A 17,511-nucleotide genomic window follows, 5' to 3' on the forward strand; every position below is an offset into this window, starting at 1 on the left:
AAATTACAACTTATCTGGAAATACTAAGAATAAATTAAATCATAAAGTATATTCAAAGGCAAAAAACTCCTCCTTGACTGTCTAGGAACCCCACACCAACGGTTACTTGGTTCTGGTTCCTTATTTCATTTACAATGGCTTTATTTATCTGCATTAATGTGCTCTAAGTCTCACTGGGACCAAATACAAAGTCGTTTTTGTGCAGTTATCTAAACACATGAGAAATAAATCTGTTTACACAGTTTTAGTTAATATGACGATTTTATTTTATCAATGCTGATGCCACTAAAAATGTATTGTTACTATACTACACTGACCATTATGTTGTACAAAGCAGTTGTACAGTCATAAATGAGTGACAGTCAGCTAAGTGCACGGATGACATTTATTTTCTATTACTTACTAATTACATTTGGTGGGGGTTGGGGGCACCTAGTCTTGCATTTAAAGTTGAAAAAAATATTTCAACTTGGTAGATTATATTGTGACAGGCAATTATTCAGCCAGATACATTTTTAAAGACTGTCTAAGACAAGCAATACCTACGAAAGACATTTATAATTTACATGACAAAGATTAAGCAACAGATTTACATGTGATATAAATAAGATATAACCAAAATCCACTTTAACAACATACTGGAATTTTTATGGGAGAATTTTTCTTATAACATCTCTAGGAATGTAAATTTCATCAAAGAAAGCAAAACATTTATCATATTCAGTGTAAACACTGCCTCTATCCATTCAATAAAAGATCAGTGAACAAAATCTTGACCATGTTAAGCATCTTTATTGCTAAAGTGAAATTTTCTACTGCATTTTTTTCTAATGAATATAAAGTGACTGAAGTTACTCCTTCTAAGTAAACTATATACAATTGGCATTCTCAATTCAGATAGCTACAAGTTTTACAATTTACTTCAAAATAATTTGTACTTGACTGGGTCTTCACTCTTTTCTATCCTAACCCATCCAATAAATATAGTTCACACCCAGTAGCTTACTTCTCAAATGGGCTATTCGCACTGGGGGCGGGGGGCCTAGGATGGAAGAATATACTTTACAACCTTCTAGGAAAATAAAGCTAAATAATTCCCTCTCCTTCCAGCAGCCTATATAGTTGGCTGAGGAGGAAAGGAAAAAAAGGCAGTATTTAATTTTTTTTCTTGCATAGATTATTCCTAACTTAGGAGTAGAAAGGAGCAAGAAAAGTTGGCACAGAAACCCCCAGGTTAGGCAAGGGATTAAGGTACCTGAAAGTCAGTGATGTAACTACCACATCCCTATGGATACACAGGGCTAAGGCAGCATAGCACAGAGGTTAGAAAGACAGACTTGAGCCTAAACAGGACAGCCTAGGTCCAAATCTAAGCTCCAGCACTAAGCAGCGGTGTGAGCTTGAGCAAGTATGTTCATCACTCTGTGCCTCAATTTTGTCCTCTGTAAAATAAAAAATAATAGTATCTCGTGGACTTCATATTAAATGAGCTAATACATTAAAGAACTTAAAATACTGCCTACTATGTGTTAGACAGTATTCTAAGTGTCGGTTAAAGAAATAAAGAAACTAGAAATCAGCACAGAGTGTGAAAGGTGAAAGTAATGGGCAAGTAATACGGAGTCAAGTTAGTAGCCTCAACGGAGGAACACAAAGAGTGTGGCTGAGAAGCAAGTGCGTGCCTTGGGAACAAGCACCGAGTGGGGTGAGAGAGGAGAGGAAACACACTGTCAGGACTGTCCACAGCTACCCGACAGGCTCGGTTACATTTCCAGCAGCAGTCAGGGAGTGAATCCTGGAATGGTGAGGGGCCACTGCTGCCAACTGTCAAGAGCCCAGACACAACAATAGAATTCACTAAGTAAAAAGTGAAGGGTATTTAAATAGCTTTGCTCATAGCCAGATATAGCATTCATTAGCTAGTATCTCAGTTATGTGTGTGTATATTTGTAAAGACAAATATACACATACAAATAGCTTTTAAAAACCAGAGATTTCTCAATGAATTGTCAATCTTTATATTTTATTGAATTATTTTAAAAACACAATGGTTTTTTGTGAAAATTTATTGAAAAGGTATAGAGAGAATTGCAACAATGGGTATTTGACAGATAACTGTACTAATCAGCTGTTGGAGAAAGGCATAAGTACAATCAGGGACTCAACCTGTTGTAAACCATAAACAAAAAGTAACAGCAAAAGGTGTATATACACTTTGTTTTTCTTCTATAGTCCTCAAACCACCTACCACACAGCAGTTTTTCCTTATAAACCACATATCTGCAACACTTCGTATCAGAAAGGGATGATAATCCCAAGCATAAAACCACTGTTTAGTAAAAATTCCTGAATTCTACATAATGCTGGACATAATAAAAAGGTGAGATGCTGGGATACTGCCAAATAAAGACCTGTTCTTCACATACAGATGGAGAAGCCACCAGGTGGAAGATGGAGTCCCAGAAATGCAAACTACATGTACAAGTAGAGCCCTCTAGCATTGCCTGCATGAACCCCAGAGAGGACCTCTTTTGAAAAGATAAAACTCAAATAACAAGATGTGTGTGTGTGTGTGTGTGTGTGTGTGTGTGTGTGTGTGTGTGTGTGTGTCAAGGCACCTTTCTACTGGGACAGTACTGGTCTAAACATTATTTTAATAAATGGTCATTTTTGAAGCACAAAAATTAAGCCCTCTAGATGTTTTGTTGAAATTTTACAAAATACTCATGTCCTCTATTTTCCTGGAGATTTTTATTCTATTCTCTTACTTGACTTGAATTATCAGGCCAAAAGAGGTCTCTGTGTTCTAATTACCTGCTGAGCCCCGACTAGACACTAACAACTTCTGCAAAGGCTGGAGGCTGCTAGAAACAGTTTTCCTCTTCTTGCCCAAGAAAAGTCCTGATCCAACTTTTATATAATCACTCAAAGGGGCTGCCTTTCTGAGAAACTAGCTAAAGTAAACAAGTTATACCCTCAGCTACTTCAGAAATTAGTATTTATTAAGGAAGACAGAGTTCAAAAAGACAAGATGCTGTAGAACAGGAGTATTCAACCTAGTTGATGAAGGGATAACTGAAATCTCCAAAGCAGCTACAACCATTCGTCATAGGCATTAGAGAAGCATGAGGGATGGCCTAAGTAGAAGAAATGTTCACTGGCATCCATCCCTTTCTAGTCCCTTCCTGTCCACCTCTTATCTTTATCCAGGAATCTATCCTTATGTTCAATCTCGCTATCAGCAGCCCAACACCTTTACCCCAACACAGCCATCAAACACACACACACATACACACACACTAAAATCTCCTCCCAAAATGGGGTCTCAAGATATTGGGGAAAATTAAAGGTAGTATATTCACTCAAGAAGGTAAGGTCTATACAGTGAAGAGAAACTGTTATTATATTATCTTTTCATTAAAATCTTGATTAAAAACTTAAATTAAAAAAAAAAAAAAGGTAAGGTAAGGTCTACAATGGTAGGATTTCTCACCAAGAACTGCATAGTAGATTCAGTGGGTCAAATCCAGCCAGCAGGAGAGATGGCAACCATTCCTTGTATTTTGTCTGTGCTTTAATTGCATGATTTATAAATTCAGATATGTGGTTCCATGGTGCCAAGGGGCAACCTTTCTTCAAAAAGTAGCGAAATACTGAAAACTTCTCATATTTCAGGCAGTATGCCAAATGAAGTTCATTTAGCTGGGCTCCATATTTCAAAAGAATATTCACAATTCCAAAGAACTCACAGCTCCACCACAAGAAAACAACACAAAAAAAGAAGTTAGACTTTTGCATAAAAAATAATTGTTACAAACAATAGTAATTACAGCTGGGAAAAGAACAGTAGATGGGATAGTGGGCGGTTTTTATATGTCTAGTGGATTTAAGTCTAGGGGACTAGAGGAATGTGAGGATTTTACGTTTTAATTTACACCCTCCTGCATAGTTTTAAATTTTCAACTATTAATGGCAGTGCCCTTAGAATTTTAAACCTTCATCTTAAAGAAATAAGTAATTTTAGAAATCATCATTGACAAATAGAAAACTCTTCTCAAATTGGGATATTTTTATACAATTAAGTATCTCTACAACAAAATACTTGCAACAAAGTTACTGAACAACATGATCTGTCCCTAAAGACAGATGCCTCATTCTAGGAATCTCTAAAATACCATTTCCTTTAGCAGTAATCTAATTCCCCTTTATTTTCAAATTTCTAATGGTAAAAAACAATCATAAAGAAAAGCTTTTAAGAAAGGAAAACTGCATTAAAATTGTAATAATATATACCGATAACAACAGATGACCACAAGTCATGTTTAACTTCTGCAATTACAAGAGGTGCTCAAAGTGGTTACCATCAGCATCCAGACACTTCTGATTATGGCGAACTAATGCCTGAGCAACGTCGACCAAAGTGTCCACGTGCAGACATTTATTTGGCACCCCCAGTATACGCACACACATGAATGAACACTCATACAAATCAAATATTCACAAACATCTGTACACTTACGTCCCCATGACCCCACATTCATGCACACACATGTTCACAAACACACACAGGACCCTGCAGTGCAACCTGCTGAAGCTTAAGAAAAGCTTTTTTCAATTAAAGAAAATTTAAGTTATAGCTTTATATTTCTAAAGTCATCTTCTTTATGTAGTACTTTTACAGAATGAAAGTATATCACTTTGTATCTATTAAACTGGTTTTTTTTTTAAATGTTATTATCTAATCCTGGTAAGTTGTGTTTAAATTGATTGAAAATAAGCGGAACCCTTTTTTGATAGAGCTAATTGGCAAGAGCTAAAAACAAGAGCTAAGAGCACAGACTCTGGAGCCAGCCCGCTCAGCCACCTACTAGCTTTATGACCCTGAGCAAGTCACTTCAGCATTCTAGCACACAGAACTAGCACTATGTAAGTATTTCTAAAATAAATGATATGTAAAGTAAAATACCATATAAATTAAAATAAAACATAATAAACATAAATATTGGGAATTTATCCAGGGGATACATTTTTTTAAATTATATCCCATTTAAACAAATATATTCATCATAGTATTATCTATAACAGACTTTAAAAAGAAATTATCTAAATGTTCAACAACAGAAGAGCAGATAAGTACAAAATATGATAGCCATCAAAAACTGCAATTATAATGGTTGTGTGACCACATTTTAAAAACTGTTTGTAATTTTAACTGTAACAAAGCTCAGTAAACATGTATGTTCATGATGTAGACAACTGTGAAAAAATATGGAAGAATAAAATTACTCTCCCTTTGAAACTGGCATTAATTCTGTTTCAAACAACTACAAATAAGAAATATTTCATTCATTATAGTATTGTAGAATCTAAATAAATAAGAGAAATTATAAATAAAATAAATATAAAATGTTTAAACTATTGTCATATGAGACCAATCACTTCTGAGGATTATGTACAGAACTTGAAATCAAGGTTCTAAAGCAGTTAAAACACTATTTACATTAGTAAAATGTCACCTCACCCATGTATATTTTTATAAATCTATTTCATTTATTCTCCAATTTGTGCTTTTCTTTAGTTAAAAGATTAAACGGTATTCTTTGAATTATCTACACAGCAACTAGAAAAGAAAAATCTATAATTATAAAATTTCTTTATAAAAATTAGTAACTTTGTTGTTTGTCTACTATCTTGCTATTTGTTCCTGATAAGTCCACCATTCATATCACTGTTCTTAAAAACAGCCATGTATGTTTACATTTTTTCCTCTGGCTGTTTTCAGACTTAGGAAAGCAGAGATAATTTGTTGCTAGCAGTCTTGCACTACAAGAAATGCTAAAGAATATACTTCTGATTGATGGTTCTAAAGAGTTATCACCAATTCATTTCAACCGCTTCGACCTCATTTAACTACACATACATTCTCATTATTTTGCCTGCAGTTATTACTTGCTGATTGCACTATAGAACAGACAAACTACATACAGACTGTTGAACATATTCCAAAAAATATGCAGGTAAACTGTGAGAAAAGCCCGAGGTATTGCCTCATGACAAATATGATATATAATCCTCAAAAAGCCTGGCGATTGTCAAGGCATGTGTGTTTACCTTTACAATTCAGGGACTGGTTAAATTCTTTCCTCTGAAACCATCCTTAGTGCTTTGAAACCATCAATCGCCTAACCATAGAGACTTTAGCTCTTAATGATTTAGCTCTTAAAGAGGACATACTTTTATTACAGAATACAAGCTAAATGCACCTTATTAGATTAAGTGCTACAGATTTTCTGTTTAGGAAAAAACTACAAAACCAAGAGGCTTTCTTGTTAAAATTTCAACATAGCACTCAGACATGTAGCTCATGCTAAGACAATTTTAAGAACAAGTACAAAAGATAAACCATGCATCTCTAAAATGTGAGAGGAACATATGCACGTATAATTCCCTATAATAACAAACTTCATTGAGTATTTATTCTGTACCAGGCACTATGTGAAATGTTTTACATGGAAGATGTACCTTATGGTCACAACAACCCTAAGGATGAAGTTCTTTTATTATCTCTCTTCTAGATGCGAAAATTAAAACCAAGTCACAGAGCTAGGAATTGGTAAAATGGGGATAATAATACCATGTTTCCCCCAAAATAAGACCTAGCCAGACAATCAGCTCTACTGCATCTTTGTGGAGCTAAATAAATATAAGACCTGGTATTATATTATATTATATTATATTATATTATATTATATTATATTATATTATATTATATTATATTATATTATGTAAGACCCGGTCTTATATTATAGTAAAATAAGACTGGGTCTTATATTAATTTTTGCTCCAAAAGACGCATTAGAGCTGATTGTCCGGCTAGGTCTTATTTTGGGGGAAACACGGTATAAAGTCAAAATCTAACAGTGAATACGAAAAAATCTAACAGTTAATATGAAAATCTACCAGCAAATATCTGAAATATCTCTCCTCTATTATAAAAACTAAACACTTCATGAAATAGTCAGATTGAGGAATACTTTAAGGCCAGACCTATGTTTCACAAAGTATGTTGCATGAAACACTAGTCCCTGAAAACGATCCGTATGAAAGAGACTCCACAATGAAAATACTTGAGAAACTCTAAATAGTGAGTCCACAAAAGGGAGAAATATAGGATAAACTTATTTTTAAACAGTATGCTAGCTACATTTTCAAATTATATGCTCAAATGTTTTTCTTCAACCTCCAGAAACCTTTAAAAAGCAGCTTTAAAATTAAAGCAAAGGATCCAATCAATAATCTCAAAAAAGCATAATAAAGAGTATAAAATACACCAACAGTCTATAAACATGGGAACAATAGTATATTTATTATAAACATAAGTTCTTCCTATGTTTCCAAAGTTTTGTAGACTCATTCCCCTCTTAGGAATTCACAAACCACCACAAGAAAAATTCTTAGAAGCCCTTCAAGAAAGAAACCTATTTAACATTGCTTAACCCTGTATTTCCCAAACTTAATTAACTATTTATCTCATGTAATATCTATTAACAATCCACAGAATTAGTATTCTACAGAGACACACTTTGGAAAACCCAGCTCTAAACTTCTTCCAATTATCACATTGCCTTGTGTTAAAAGAGACAAAAGTACACTCCTAAAAAAGGCTTATAAAATTGCCTAGTGCTATATTATAGACCCTTTTCCAACAAAACGACCTATTATATGGCAAATCATACACAAAATAAACTGGAGAATCATAAAACTTTGTCAGCATGCCCTGAGCTTCTGGGAAGGATATTAAGAAGGTCTCCTATATACATGCAGAGTCCAGAAATGCAAGCAATTTCAGTGCTCTGTATGACCTTGATTATTACTTGTCACTGAGCAACAGCAGACCCTAGGGCTTAGATAATCTTTGCTTAGAAGATATATTATATGAACATATGCATGTATTTCTCTTAAGATTTCAACAAATTTTGTCTCAAGCCTTGATAAAGAATCAGAAAAACTCTTCAAGTCCTAGAGACTAGAAAGAAATAGTCCATCCTATTTAACCCTTGCAGGACATTTGGTCCTGCCTAAAACAAAGACATTTGGTCATGCCCACTCATCTACCTCACCCCATGTATCATTACCAGCTAGGCTACCAAAGCAAAAAGGGTTATTACCAACAATACAGCCACAATACAATTACTGAATCAATAAAACATGCTAGTATTTTTTATCTATGAATCCTGTAAACCAAAAGTATAAACAAATGTTATGGGCTGTCTAAAGCCAGGGATGTTTTCTAAGTGCGGACATTTTGGACAGGACTAAATGTCCACTAACATATTTAACACAAATATCAAGAACTAATTGTGATATATTAAGAGAATGCATGTTATATAAACAGTGAAAATCATCAGATACTGAGAAAGAGGAGAGGTTTAAGACCTCAAAAAGCAATGTGGAGACCTTATCTTTGGGCTTCTACACTTCCATCATTCTGCTCTTGCAAGTTCAAAAATGTGCGCAGAAACAGGGCCCAGATAAAAGAAGCACAGTAAAAGGAAATTCAACATGTTAACAAGATTTATTTTAAACATGTAGAAACAGGCAAACATCTTGAGCAATTTATGCTCAATTAGCCAACATATTATAATATGTAATCAACTCAGGAGCTGAAGTATCAAAGTTTTATTGAAATGGCTTTCAGCTTCTAGGCTGAAAACAAAATGAAGACATCAGATTGTATCAGATGTACCAATATATGATATGACGAGAAAGGACATAACAATTTTTACAAAACTAATATGTTAACAATGATCAATATCATTTCAAAGACAGACAAACTCAGGTCAGTTAAGCCATGATCTCTTCCTACAGTCACATATAAAAGGCCTTAAAACTTATTCAAATTGTCCTGAAATTTCTCAACTTCCGTCCTCTTCCACATTCCAATTAAATGAGCCTTTTTCTTATATTTTCTCATCTGAGTTGAATTACTCAACTGTGCCCTTGGAAGGCTGTTAACTTTTTAGCCCCAAAGGACAAAGACCACTTTTGTACAGTGGTGAAGGAGACGCCTTTCCATCATGCCATAGAGGGATTGGAAAAGCTAAAGGTCACTGCTTCATATGGAAGCTCATCCTCTCAAAGGGATACCCAGCAAAAAGTTTCAGAATGCTAGTCCTGAGTTAAAAAGTTCAATTGACTGAAGAAAACAACAAAGAACAATAAAACCCAGAGCCATTATTTATATTTACTCTTTTCATCACCTTTTACTATTAATTATACTATCTGTAAAAGCACATAAAAGTTTACTAGAACACAATAGGCCAATAGTGCAAGAAGGGACACCAATACTAAATTTCTAGGTCTCAGGGAAATACCAGAAAACATACAAATGATAAAACAAGTTTTAACTCATTGACACCTAAAGTCAGATAAATGTTGATTAAATCTTTTTATGTAACAATCTTACACCAAACATTACTGTAACAATATTGTTGCTATAAAAATAAAATTTCAAAATTTATACAACTAAACTTATTATCTATTTCCAAATTTGAATATCTAATAATTAATTTTGGAAAATGGAGTTTTCCAATGTCCCTGGTTCGATTATTGTCACCAAAACACAAATTCTTATTAATAACTGGTAAATGGAATATAGGAAACTTGTACATTGTTTCATTAAGGAACAACAGAACAAGAAAATTATTTTAAATGAAAATTCTATTAAAATATCCTTGCTTTTTAAATGGAAATACTACTTAATGTAATTTTTAGGTATGTGACAGTAGAGAATCCAAATTTTAAGATGTATACTTATTGAAACAAGTAACAAAAAATTAACAAAAATTTCAATTATGATTTTTTTCCCCAGACACTTGGCTATATTACCGACTTGATATACTAAAACAAAACCAACTGGGAGAATGACAGTTTTTTTGCTTGATCAGCAAAGTTTTATACAGAGTTCCAAAACAATGAAATGATTTTCACATTATGTGTAGAGACTGACATACAAACTAATAGCTAGACATCAGCTAATATAGATGCAGTATAGAATAAAAATTTAACTTATATTGTTTTCTAGATAATTGGTGCATAATAGGGAGAGGAAAATTAATCTTGATATTTTTTCACTATGTGCCAAAAATGGTGCTATATCCTATATACAAGCCGACCCCTTTATATACACACATTAAATGTGAGCATATGTGATTATGATAACCAACTTTTAGATTTAGCCCTTGGGAAAGATTTCCCCTTCAGTTAAATTCCCCACAAAACAGGTAATAATAGCAAAGATGTATCAAAATTAAGTCTATTGCCATGGGTCCCAGGCAAACAAATGAACAATTAGAAAGAGTAGAAGGTACTCTCCTGAAAGAGATACTTTAATGTTTTAGCTTTTTCCCTACAGGCCAACAAATAATACCTTCCAATGACTTTTCTTACTGAAAAACTCCCTTACTAATTAAGAAGACATTTGGTCCAATTACAAGTTCCCACATGGAAGAAAATAGCTGATAAGCCCTTTTAAAGCCACCAAACCAAATTTTGCTGTGAGGTGACCCTATGGTATACATGGCCACTTTACAGAACAAAAATTCCAATAGCAAAAAACAAAGCTTGTTACTAGCTCACGTCTGTGACCGAGGACAACTATACACCACACTGCTGCTGCTTTATGCTTGGATTTCAGCAGTTTGGTTATTTTTGAGCATGTTTTCCTTTGGCTTTATCCTGTATCAGTTTACTGAGCTTCCTAAATCTATAAATTTATGTCTTCATCAAATATTGGAAATTTTTGGGCCATTATTAGTTCACATCATCTTTTTCCTCGCCTCCTGGTCTTTTAATGAGACGAATGTCAAACCACTAATACTGTCCCTCAGGTCCCTGAGGCTCTGGGTGTTTTTTTTTGTTTGTGTGTTTTGTTTTCCCAATCCTTTTCCTCTCTGTTCTTCTGCTTGGGTAATTTTTATAGGTCTGTCTTCAAGTTAATTGACTGTATCAATTCCATTCTGCTATAGAGCCCATGTAGTAAATTTTTCATTTCAGGTATTATATTTTTCAGTTATAAAATTTCAATTTGATTCTCTTTTATGGTTACGTATTTCTCAGCTGAGAATTTCTACCTTTCCATTTACTTCAAGTGTGTTTACTTTATAAAGCACAATTTTAATAGGTGCTTTCAATTATTTGCTATCTCCACCGTCTAGACCATCTCAGGTTTGGCACCTGTTAATTGTCTTTTCCCTTGAGAATTGGTCATATTTTACTGGTTCTTCATATGTCAAGTAATTTAGACTTGAATTTAATGTTGTGAATGTTAACATTGTGAATGTTAATGTTGTATAGACTCTGGGTTCTGTTATAATCTTTTGAAGAATGCTGACTTTTGTATGTTAGTTTATTTTAAGCAGGCATACGACCTAGTTAGGTTCAGACTGCAATTTTTTTTCAGAAACTGTTTCCTCCATTTTAAGAGTTTGTGGAAGAACAGCTAGGACCACTCAGTGGTTGTTCCTACCCATTCAGTGGCCTGAGCAATAGGGGCTGCAGACCAGTCTTCAGCAGCAGGCTGAGTACTCGGTCTTCAGTAGGGAACTGCTGAATGGGCACAGAGGGCACCTGCACACCTTCAGACCAGCCTGCGACAAAGGCTGAACAACAATGAACTGGGGAGCTGGAGCAGTCAGTCCATTTGCCCCAAATCCCTCCTTGGCCACAGCCTGTCAGCAGCAGCCTGCTCTTCCTTTTCAGTTTCTTCAGGATCTCTGTAGAAGCGGAGGTCAGGCATGGCCTCTTATGGGTGTTCATGGGAGATGGTGCCATGCTTGCACAGAACTTCCCAGGCTGGCATCCATCACATTAGAACCACTGAGTAAGCTCCCTTGTTGGTGCATGGGATGGGAAGGCCCTCATAGTGCAGACGGCAGTCTGCGTTATACAGAACAATGGTCGGCAGGTTAACACAAGACGATTCTGTGAGAGGCTGGGCGTCAGCTCTGGGATCAGTAAGCACCAGGAGTCTTGGCTCCCAGAAGGCTGCCTGCATCTGCTTAGGGAAGTTCCAGGAGTGAAACAGTAGCTCTGGGAGCAGCAGCAAACGTCAGCACAGTTCACTGCAGTATTCCCAGATGATATGACAGTGACATTGGCTGGGTTTTCAATGGCACGATAGCACAAGTGCCAGCAGAAGCTTCTCCCAGGTTCTCTTCAAATTTAAGAGGCAGATGCCATCACTGTTCCATTTGGAAGTCAAGATTGGTGCCACCTAACTGGGTTCCTGCTGCAAAGAACATGAAGACATCTTCCTCCTTGATTTGTAGGACATCAAGAGCTCTAAACACTGTAAAACTTCCCCTTTATGTTACGACAGGAACCCAGAACAACGCTGTATGGAGCCCACTGTGGGTAGTGTGGAATGGCCAGACGGCAATTTCTGTTTCACCTTCTATAGAGAGTGGTTCCAATGTCAGTTCAGTTTTTAAAGCCTCTGGGTTTGGTCCCATGAAATGTGCCACTCAGCGGGTTATCCTGAGACTTGGGTGATAGTTTAAATCTTGTTTGCAACAAGTTGGGTCTCTCTTGTGCATTCAAAGCTTGGGGTGAGCTTGGGACATATGCAGGTCCATGCACAGAATTAGGGGATTCCCTTCACCAGCCCGCTCTTCTCCAGGATTCCCCTCACACGCTCTGTCCCACAGTATTCTATTTACCTGATTCCTCAGGACAGAAAAGCATTAAGGTGCTTCAGGGTTAACAGGGACACTGTGTTATATGGTTTAATTCAAACTATTCTCAAAGATGATGAGGCATGAGCTTAGCTATTATGACCAAAAAGACCGAAAATATCATTCCTCCAAAAGGTAAAATGAAGGTCAAAAAAGACTCATTATATTGGAGCCATACACATACCAACTATCCAAAATCATTACATTCTGATCTAGTTTTTAAAAGTTCAATTCTGACCTAACAATAAAATATAATGGAGTTAGATATGTATGGAAAAAGAACAACTGAAACAACTAGTCATCGATGCAGGATTACTGAAGGTAAAGTATTTAGAAAGACAAAACTTAAGTTACAACTAAGTTCTATGAAAGTTATGCAGAGTGGGTCTCCGATACTCAGATGAACTAAAACCCCAAATATTCAGTCCCTAATATATAACTGGAAGCTTAAATACAGAATAAACAAAATGAAGTATTTTACATAGCACATATGAAGAGATGGTAGAGATTGAAAAGCTTAGTTGTTTTTAATAAATATTTAAATTGTAGATAGCAATTCATAACAGTGAATTCAGGAAAGCAAGTAAAATTTGAGGTATGACTGCAGCCTCTTTTGCATCATTAAAAACAATAGCATTTATCTGCACAACTTATTCCATTATTGGATGGACCATAGATATTACTCAACAAGGCTTTTCTTACACATAGCCCTATTCTTACTATTTTAAAACCTTGGGAGACTTATAGACAAGTATTGGCCAGAAGCCTAATAAAGTAGCAGTAATTCTTCATTTATTCGACTTCACAGGATCATGGCAGAGTAGAGTAACAAAAATTTTTAAGACTTTTTAATTTAATTACTATAAGTCACATAAAGAATACTACGTACCAATTACATTAAAAATACGGTAATATCTACAAAATCAAAGTTTTATTTTTAGGCTTATCATAAGTCACGTAAATATAAATTTCAATTAGTAAATAACCTGAAGCACTGCCAATGCCCTACTTGACAAAGTCATTTTTAATTCTTTTTTCCCCCAGCTTTATGGGGGGCAGGAGGGGGTGTAACTGACAAATAAGACTGTAGGATCCTTAAAGCATATAACATGATGATTCCACATATGTATACATTGTGAAAGAAGTCCCCCCATCCAATTAACACATCCATCACCTCACACATTTACCTTTTTTTTTGGGAAAGAACTTGAATTCTACTCTCTTAGAAAATTTCAATTATATAGTACAGTGTTATGAACTATAAATCACCATGTTATACATTAGATCCTCACATCTTATTCATCATAAAACTGAAAGTACGTTTTACCTCTTGAATTGTTTTGAAGACCAAGGATATCTGAGAATTCTTCATTTATTTAATACATTGGAAGTATTCCCTAAAATTGCTACCCTAAAAATATAATCCCAATCCAAAGCGGGAAGGAAACAAACTGACATTATCACCTCATTTTTACTGAACAAGGTGCATCATAGAGGGTTTTTCCTGTTTGTCTGTTTTTGTTTTCAAGTTAGCAATTTAGCACTAAGATATTATTAAGTTTCATCATAAAAGAGAATCAGCTGGAAAAAGATCTCCTTGTAGCAAATATACATACTCCTTTTGGAAAGCCATACACATGGGAGAACTAAATCCAAAGACCAGGCACATCTGGGCATCTGGGCTGTAGCCATGCTGGAGTAACATTTCTAGGCAGTCTTCATGCCCTCCAAACACTGCTGAGTAAACAGGGCTCACTTTGTCAGGCCCAATGTCACAGACCCGGTTAGTAAGTGGTATTAACAAGTCCAAGATTCTGCAAGTACACAAATATAGGAGAATTTAGTGTTTTAAATGCACATGAGTGTAGGCAACATTTCTACAGCACATATATCGAGTCACCCATTGACTGATTTAATAAAAGTCTTTCTGTCTTCAGTTTAGCTTTTACCTGTATTAAATTATTATAGGCTATATACTCCAAAATGTTAAGCTTACTATTGTTGCTTAATAGTAACGTCCTTAAATTATCTAAAACAGAATTAAATAACGTTCCCATAAGTAAATAGGTAACAGGCTGTCCCTTCGTATTTTTTCACTACTTACCTACCCACCATCACCCTACTCCCCCAAATTCAAATTGTTAGATATTTTAGGATCTAATCAATTATTTAAAACTTCATTGTGGCAAATATAAATTTGTAGTAAGGATAAATTATTTTCCTTCTTCAAGTGCAAACTAAAGTGTTTTTTTCCTAATTAACAACAATTTTTAAAGATGGTGAGTAACATGAAGTGAACAGTATTCTCATCAGGAAGAAATCAAAATTTCTGCTGAAATATTCTATTCTCTGAAAAGAATATGAGCTCTATAAACAGATTCATAAAAAAATTAGTTCCTAGGTAGAGAAAGTTCTAAAGAAAATCATTAAAAGAGAAGTTCTTAGATTATTTGTAAATTTACCTCTAGCAGTCAGCTAGAGAGAAAGGACTACTCTATTTTTCTAAAATCAAAAATAAAACTAGGGATAATGAAAGCCAGGAAATCCCTCTGCTTTCTGGGAAAAGAAAGGCAAGGCTACTCCAACGTATCTTTGTAACATTCTTTGTCTTTGCTACTTTTCCTATATAGGGTAGGCCTAAAGCGATTATATTATTAACAGAGAACTTATACTCACATAACGTACCTGAGAAGTACTCTATGGAGGAAATAATCTGTGACAAACAGAATTCTCAAAATTGAGAATAAATGAGGACAAATTCCCAAGAGAATTTTGGTATCAATTTAAAGCTCAGAGTATAACTGTACATAACATTTATATTTAAACAATCAAGAATTAAGAAAAATACCAAATTTTAAAACCTAAGCATTTTGTTAAAATAATTTATTTAATGTCTCAAACTTAATAAATGTGTTTAATTTTTTAAAATGGGTTGGAAAACATACTCTTCAACAAGTCAAACATACTTAACAAATATCTTTAAGAAAACAATAAAATATCGTGCCACCTAGTGGCATAATGACCAAATTGCAGAATCTGTTTTCCTACTATGTAAACCTAACGACAAATTCACTATTATTTTTTAAATTAAATAATACTAACAATAGCTATAAAGTTATGATTGTAGAATTATGACTCTAAAGACTTTAAACATATTTCAAAAAACTGTTCAGTGCCAATTTATATTAAGATAAGCTGCCATATTCTCAAAGGTATAACCAGGCTATTAGCTTCCAAGATTCCTGAAACCTCCAATTTCAGGTAGTTCCAACTTTCTTTTAGTCTCTCTCTCTCTCCAGAAAATACCAACATCTCATGGGAACTTTTGGCTGAGGAAGAAGAGCAGTAGAAGCAGGGAAAAGTACAGAGTTAGACTGGAGATTAGATAAAGTCCAGTCAAAGGGTTCCAGATGGGAGAACTACCAAGACAATACAAAAGGAAGACTGTACACCAACAGGGGTCACAAACTCAAAAGCTTCCTGGGGTTCAGGGAGGTAACGAAAATAAGTTGAATAGAGCCATCAGATAGCGAACTAAAGATGCCTGGGACAAAACCAGAGAACAGTGGAAGAGTGTGGCCATACGTGGGAAATCGGGGCAAAGACTTACCCTGAGAAAGCCCCTGGGGTTGTCCCATTTCCAGCCCCTGTGCCTGCTTTACACTAGGAAAGTGCAAGACTGAGAGGGGATGGGGATGGCACCGGAGACAGATGGGGAAGTGGATCCAGTCACTGAGCAGAGTGACAGAGAAGGGAATACCACGGATTTTGTCTGGAGGTAAAGAGTCTGCCCGACCCAGAAAATTTATTCCTTACAATCTTTTAATTATGACCTTTTTTCTTTTCTTTTTTCTTTCTTTTCTTTTTTTATTAATTTCATGTGTACAAAACACTGTAATAATTAGACATTTATTGTGTATACGCCTCACAAAGTGATAACGCCCCGCTCCCAATCTACCACCCAGACTTTTCTTATTTTCCATTTTTCACACTTACTCTGTGTGGCCCATCTGTGCAGCCGCATGAATAGGTAACTGCCAATTGTCCTCATTACAGTAAAGATCTGGGTCTGCCCCACTGGACAGCAAGAGCTCCACACACCGTGTGTGGCCCTCCTGAGCAGCAATGAACAAGGGAGTAGCTTTGTCCAAGGCTTGACAATTGACATTTGCACCTAATACAAAATAAAACATTTAACAGATAATCCTCATTTATGGGGGGAAAAACATAATTCACACACATTTCAAAGCAGCTGCCTTAAAAGAGTTTCATAGTACAGGTGACCCTTGAATAATACAGGTTTGAACTGTGCAGGTCTACTTACATACGGATTTTTTTCCATCTTATAAACAGGCGATGTAAATTTACGGTATCGATAAATATAATACAGTATGGTAAATGTATTTTCTCAATAACATTTTTTCTCCAGCTTACTTTATTGTAAGAATATAGCATATAATACATATAACATACAAAATATGTGTTAATCGACTGTTATCGGTAAGGCTTCCCAGTCAACAGTAAGGAATTAGTAGTAATTTTTGAGAGGAGTCAGAAGTTACACATAGATTTTCAACTGCACGTGGGGCCAGAGTACCTAACCCCTGCATTGTTCAAGGATCTACTGTACAAGTTCCCCCAACACACAGAGGATATTGTTGTATAAACATACTGATTTTCTTAACTTGGTGGTAATCATATTTAAAGGGTTTTTGCTTTTATGTTAGCAAGAAAACAAGTTATTAATACTTTATAATTCATTTTTAAGCTAAAACAA

At 35.2% G+C, this 17,511-nt stretch overlaps 1 protein-coding gene and 1 pseudogene across 4 annotated transcripts in view; both read right to left on the reverse strand.

Moving 5' to 3' along the window:
* The window catches only part of LOC109439164 (ankyrin repeat and SOCS box protein 3), a 142,865-nt gene that overhangs the window by 18,463 nt on the left and 106,891 nt on the right, over positions 1-17,511 (reverse strand). For all 4 annotated transcript variants that reach the window (XM_019719439.2, XM_019719447.2, XM_019719414.2 and 1 more), the window contains 3 exons: positions 16,731-16,908; positions 14,351-14,548; positions 3,494-3,751 (listed from right to left, as the gene is read on the reverse strand). In XM_019719439.2, the coding sequence (XP_019574998.2) occupies positions 3,494-3,751; positions 14,351-14,548; positions 16,731-16,908 (634 nt within the window). The remainder of the gene's footprint in view (positions 1-3,493; positions 3,752-14,350; positions 14,549-16,730; positions 16,909-17,511) is intronic.
* On the reverse strand, positions 11,377-12,935 carry LOC141571753 (small ribosomal subunit protein uS2B-like; annotated as a pseudogene).

The sequence above is a fragment of the Rhinolophus sinicus genome, linkage group LG05, assembly GCF_036562045.2.
Source record: "Rhinolophus sinicus isolate RSC01 linkage group LG05, ASM3656204v1, whole genome shotgun sequence".
Taxonomy (NCBI): domain Eukaryota; kingdom Metazoa; phylum Chordata; class Mammalia; order Chiroptera; family Rhinolophidae; genus Rhinolophus; species Rhinolophus sinicus.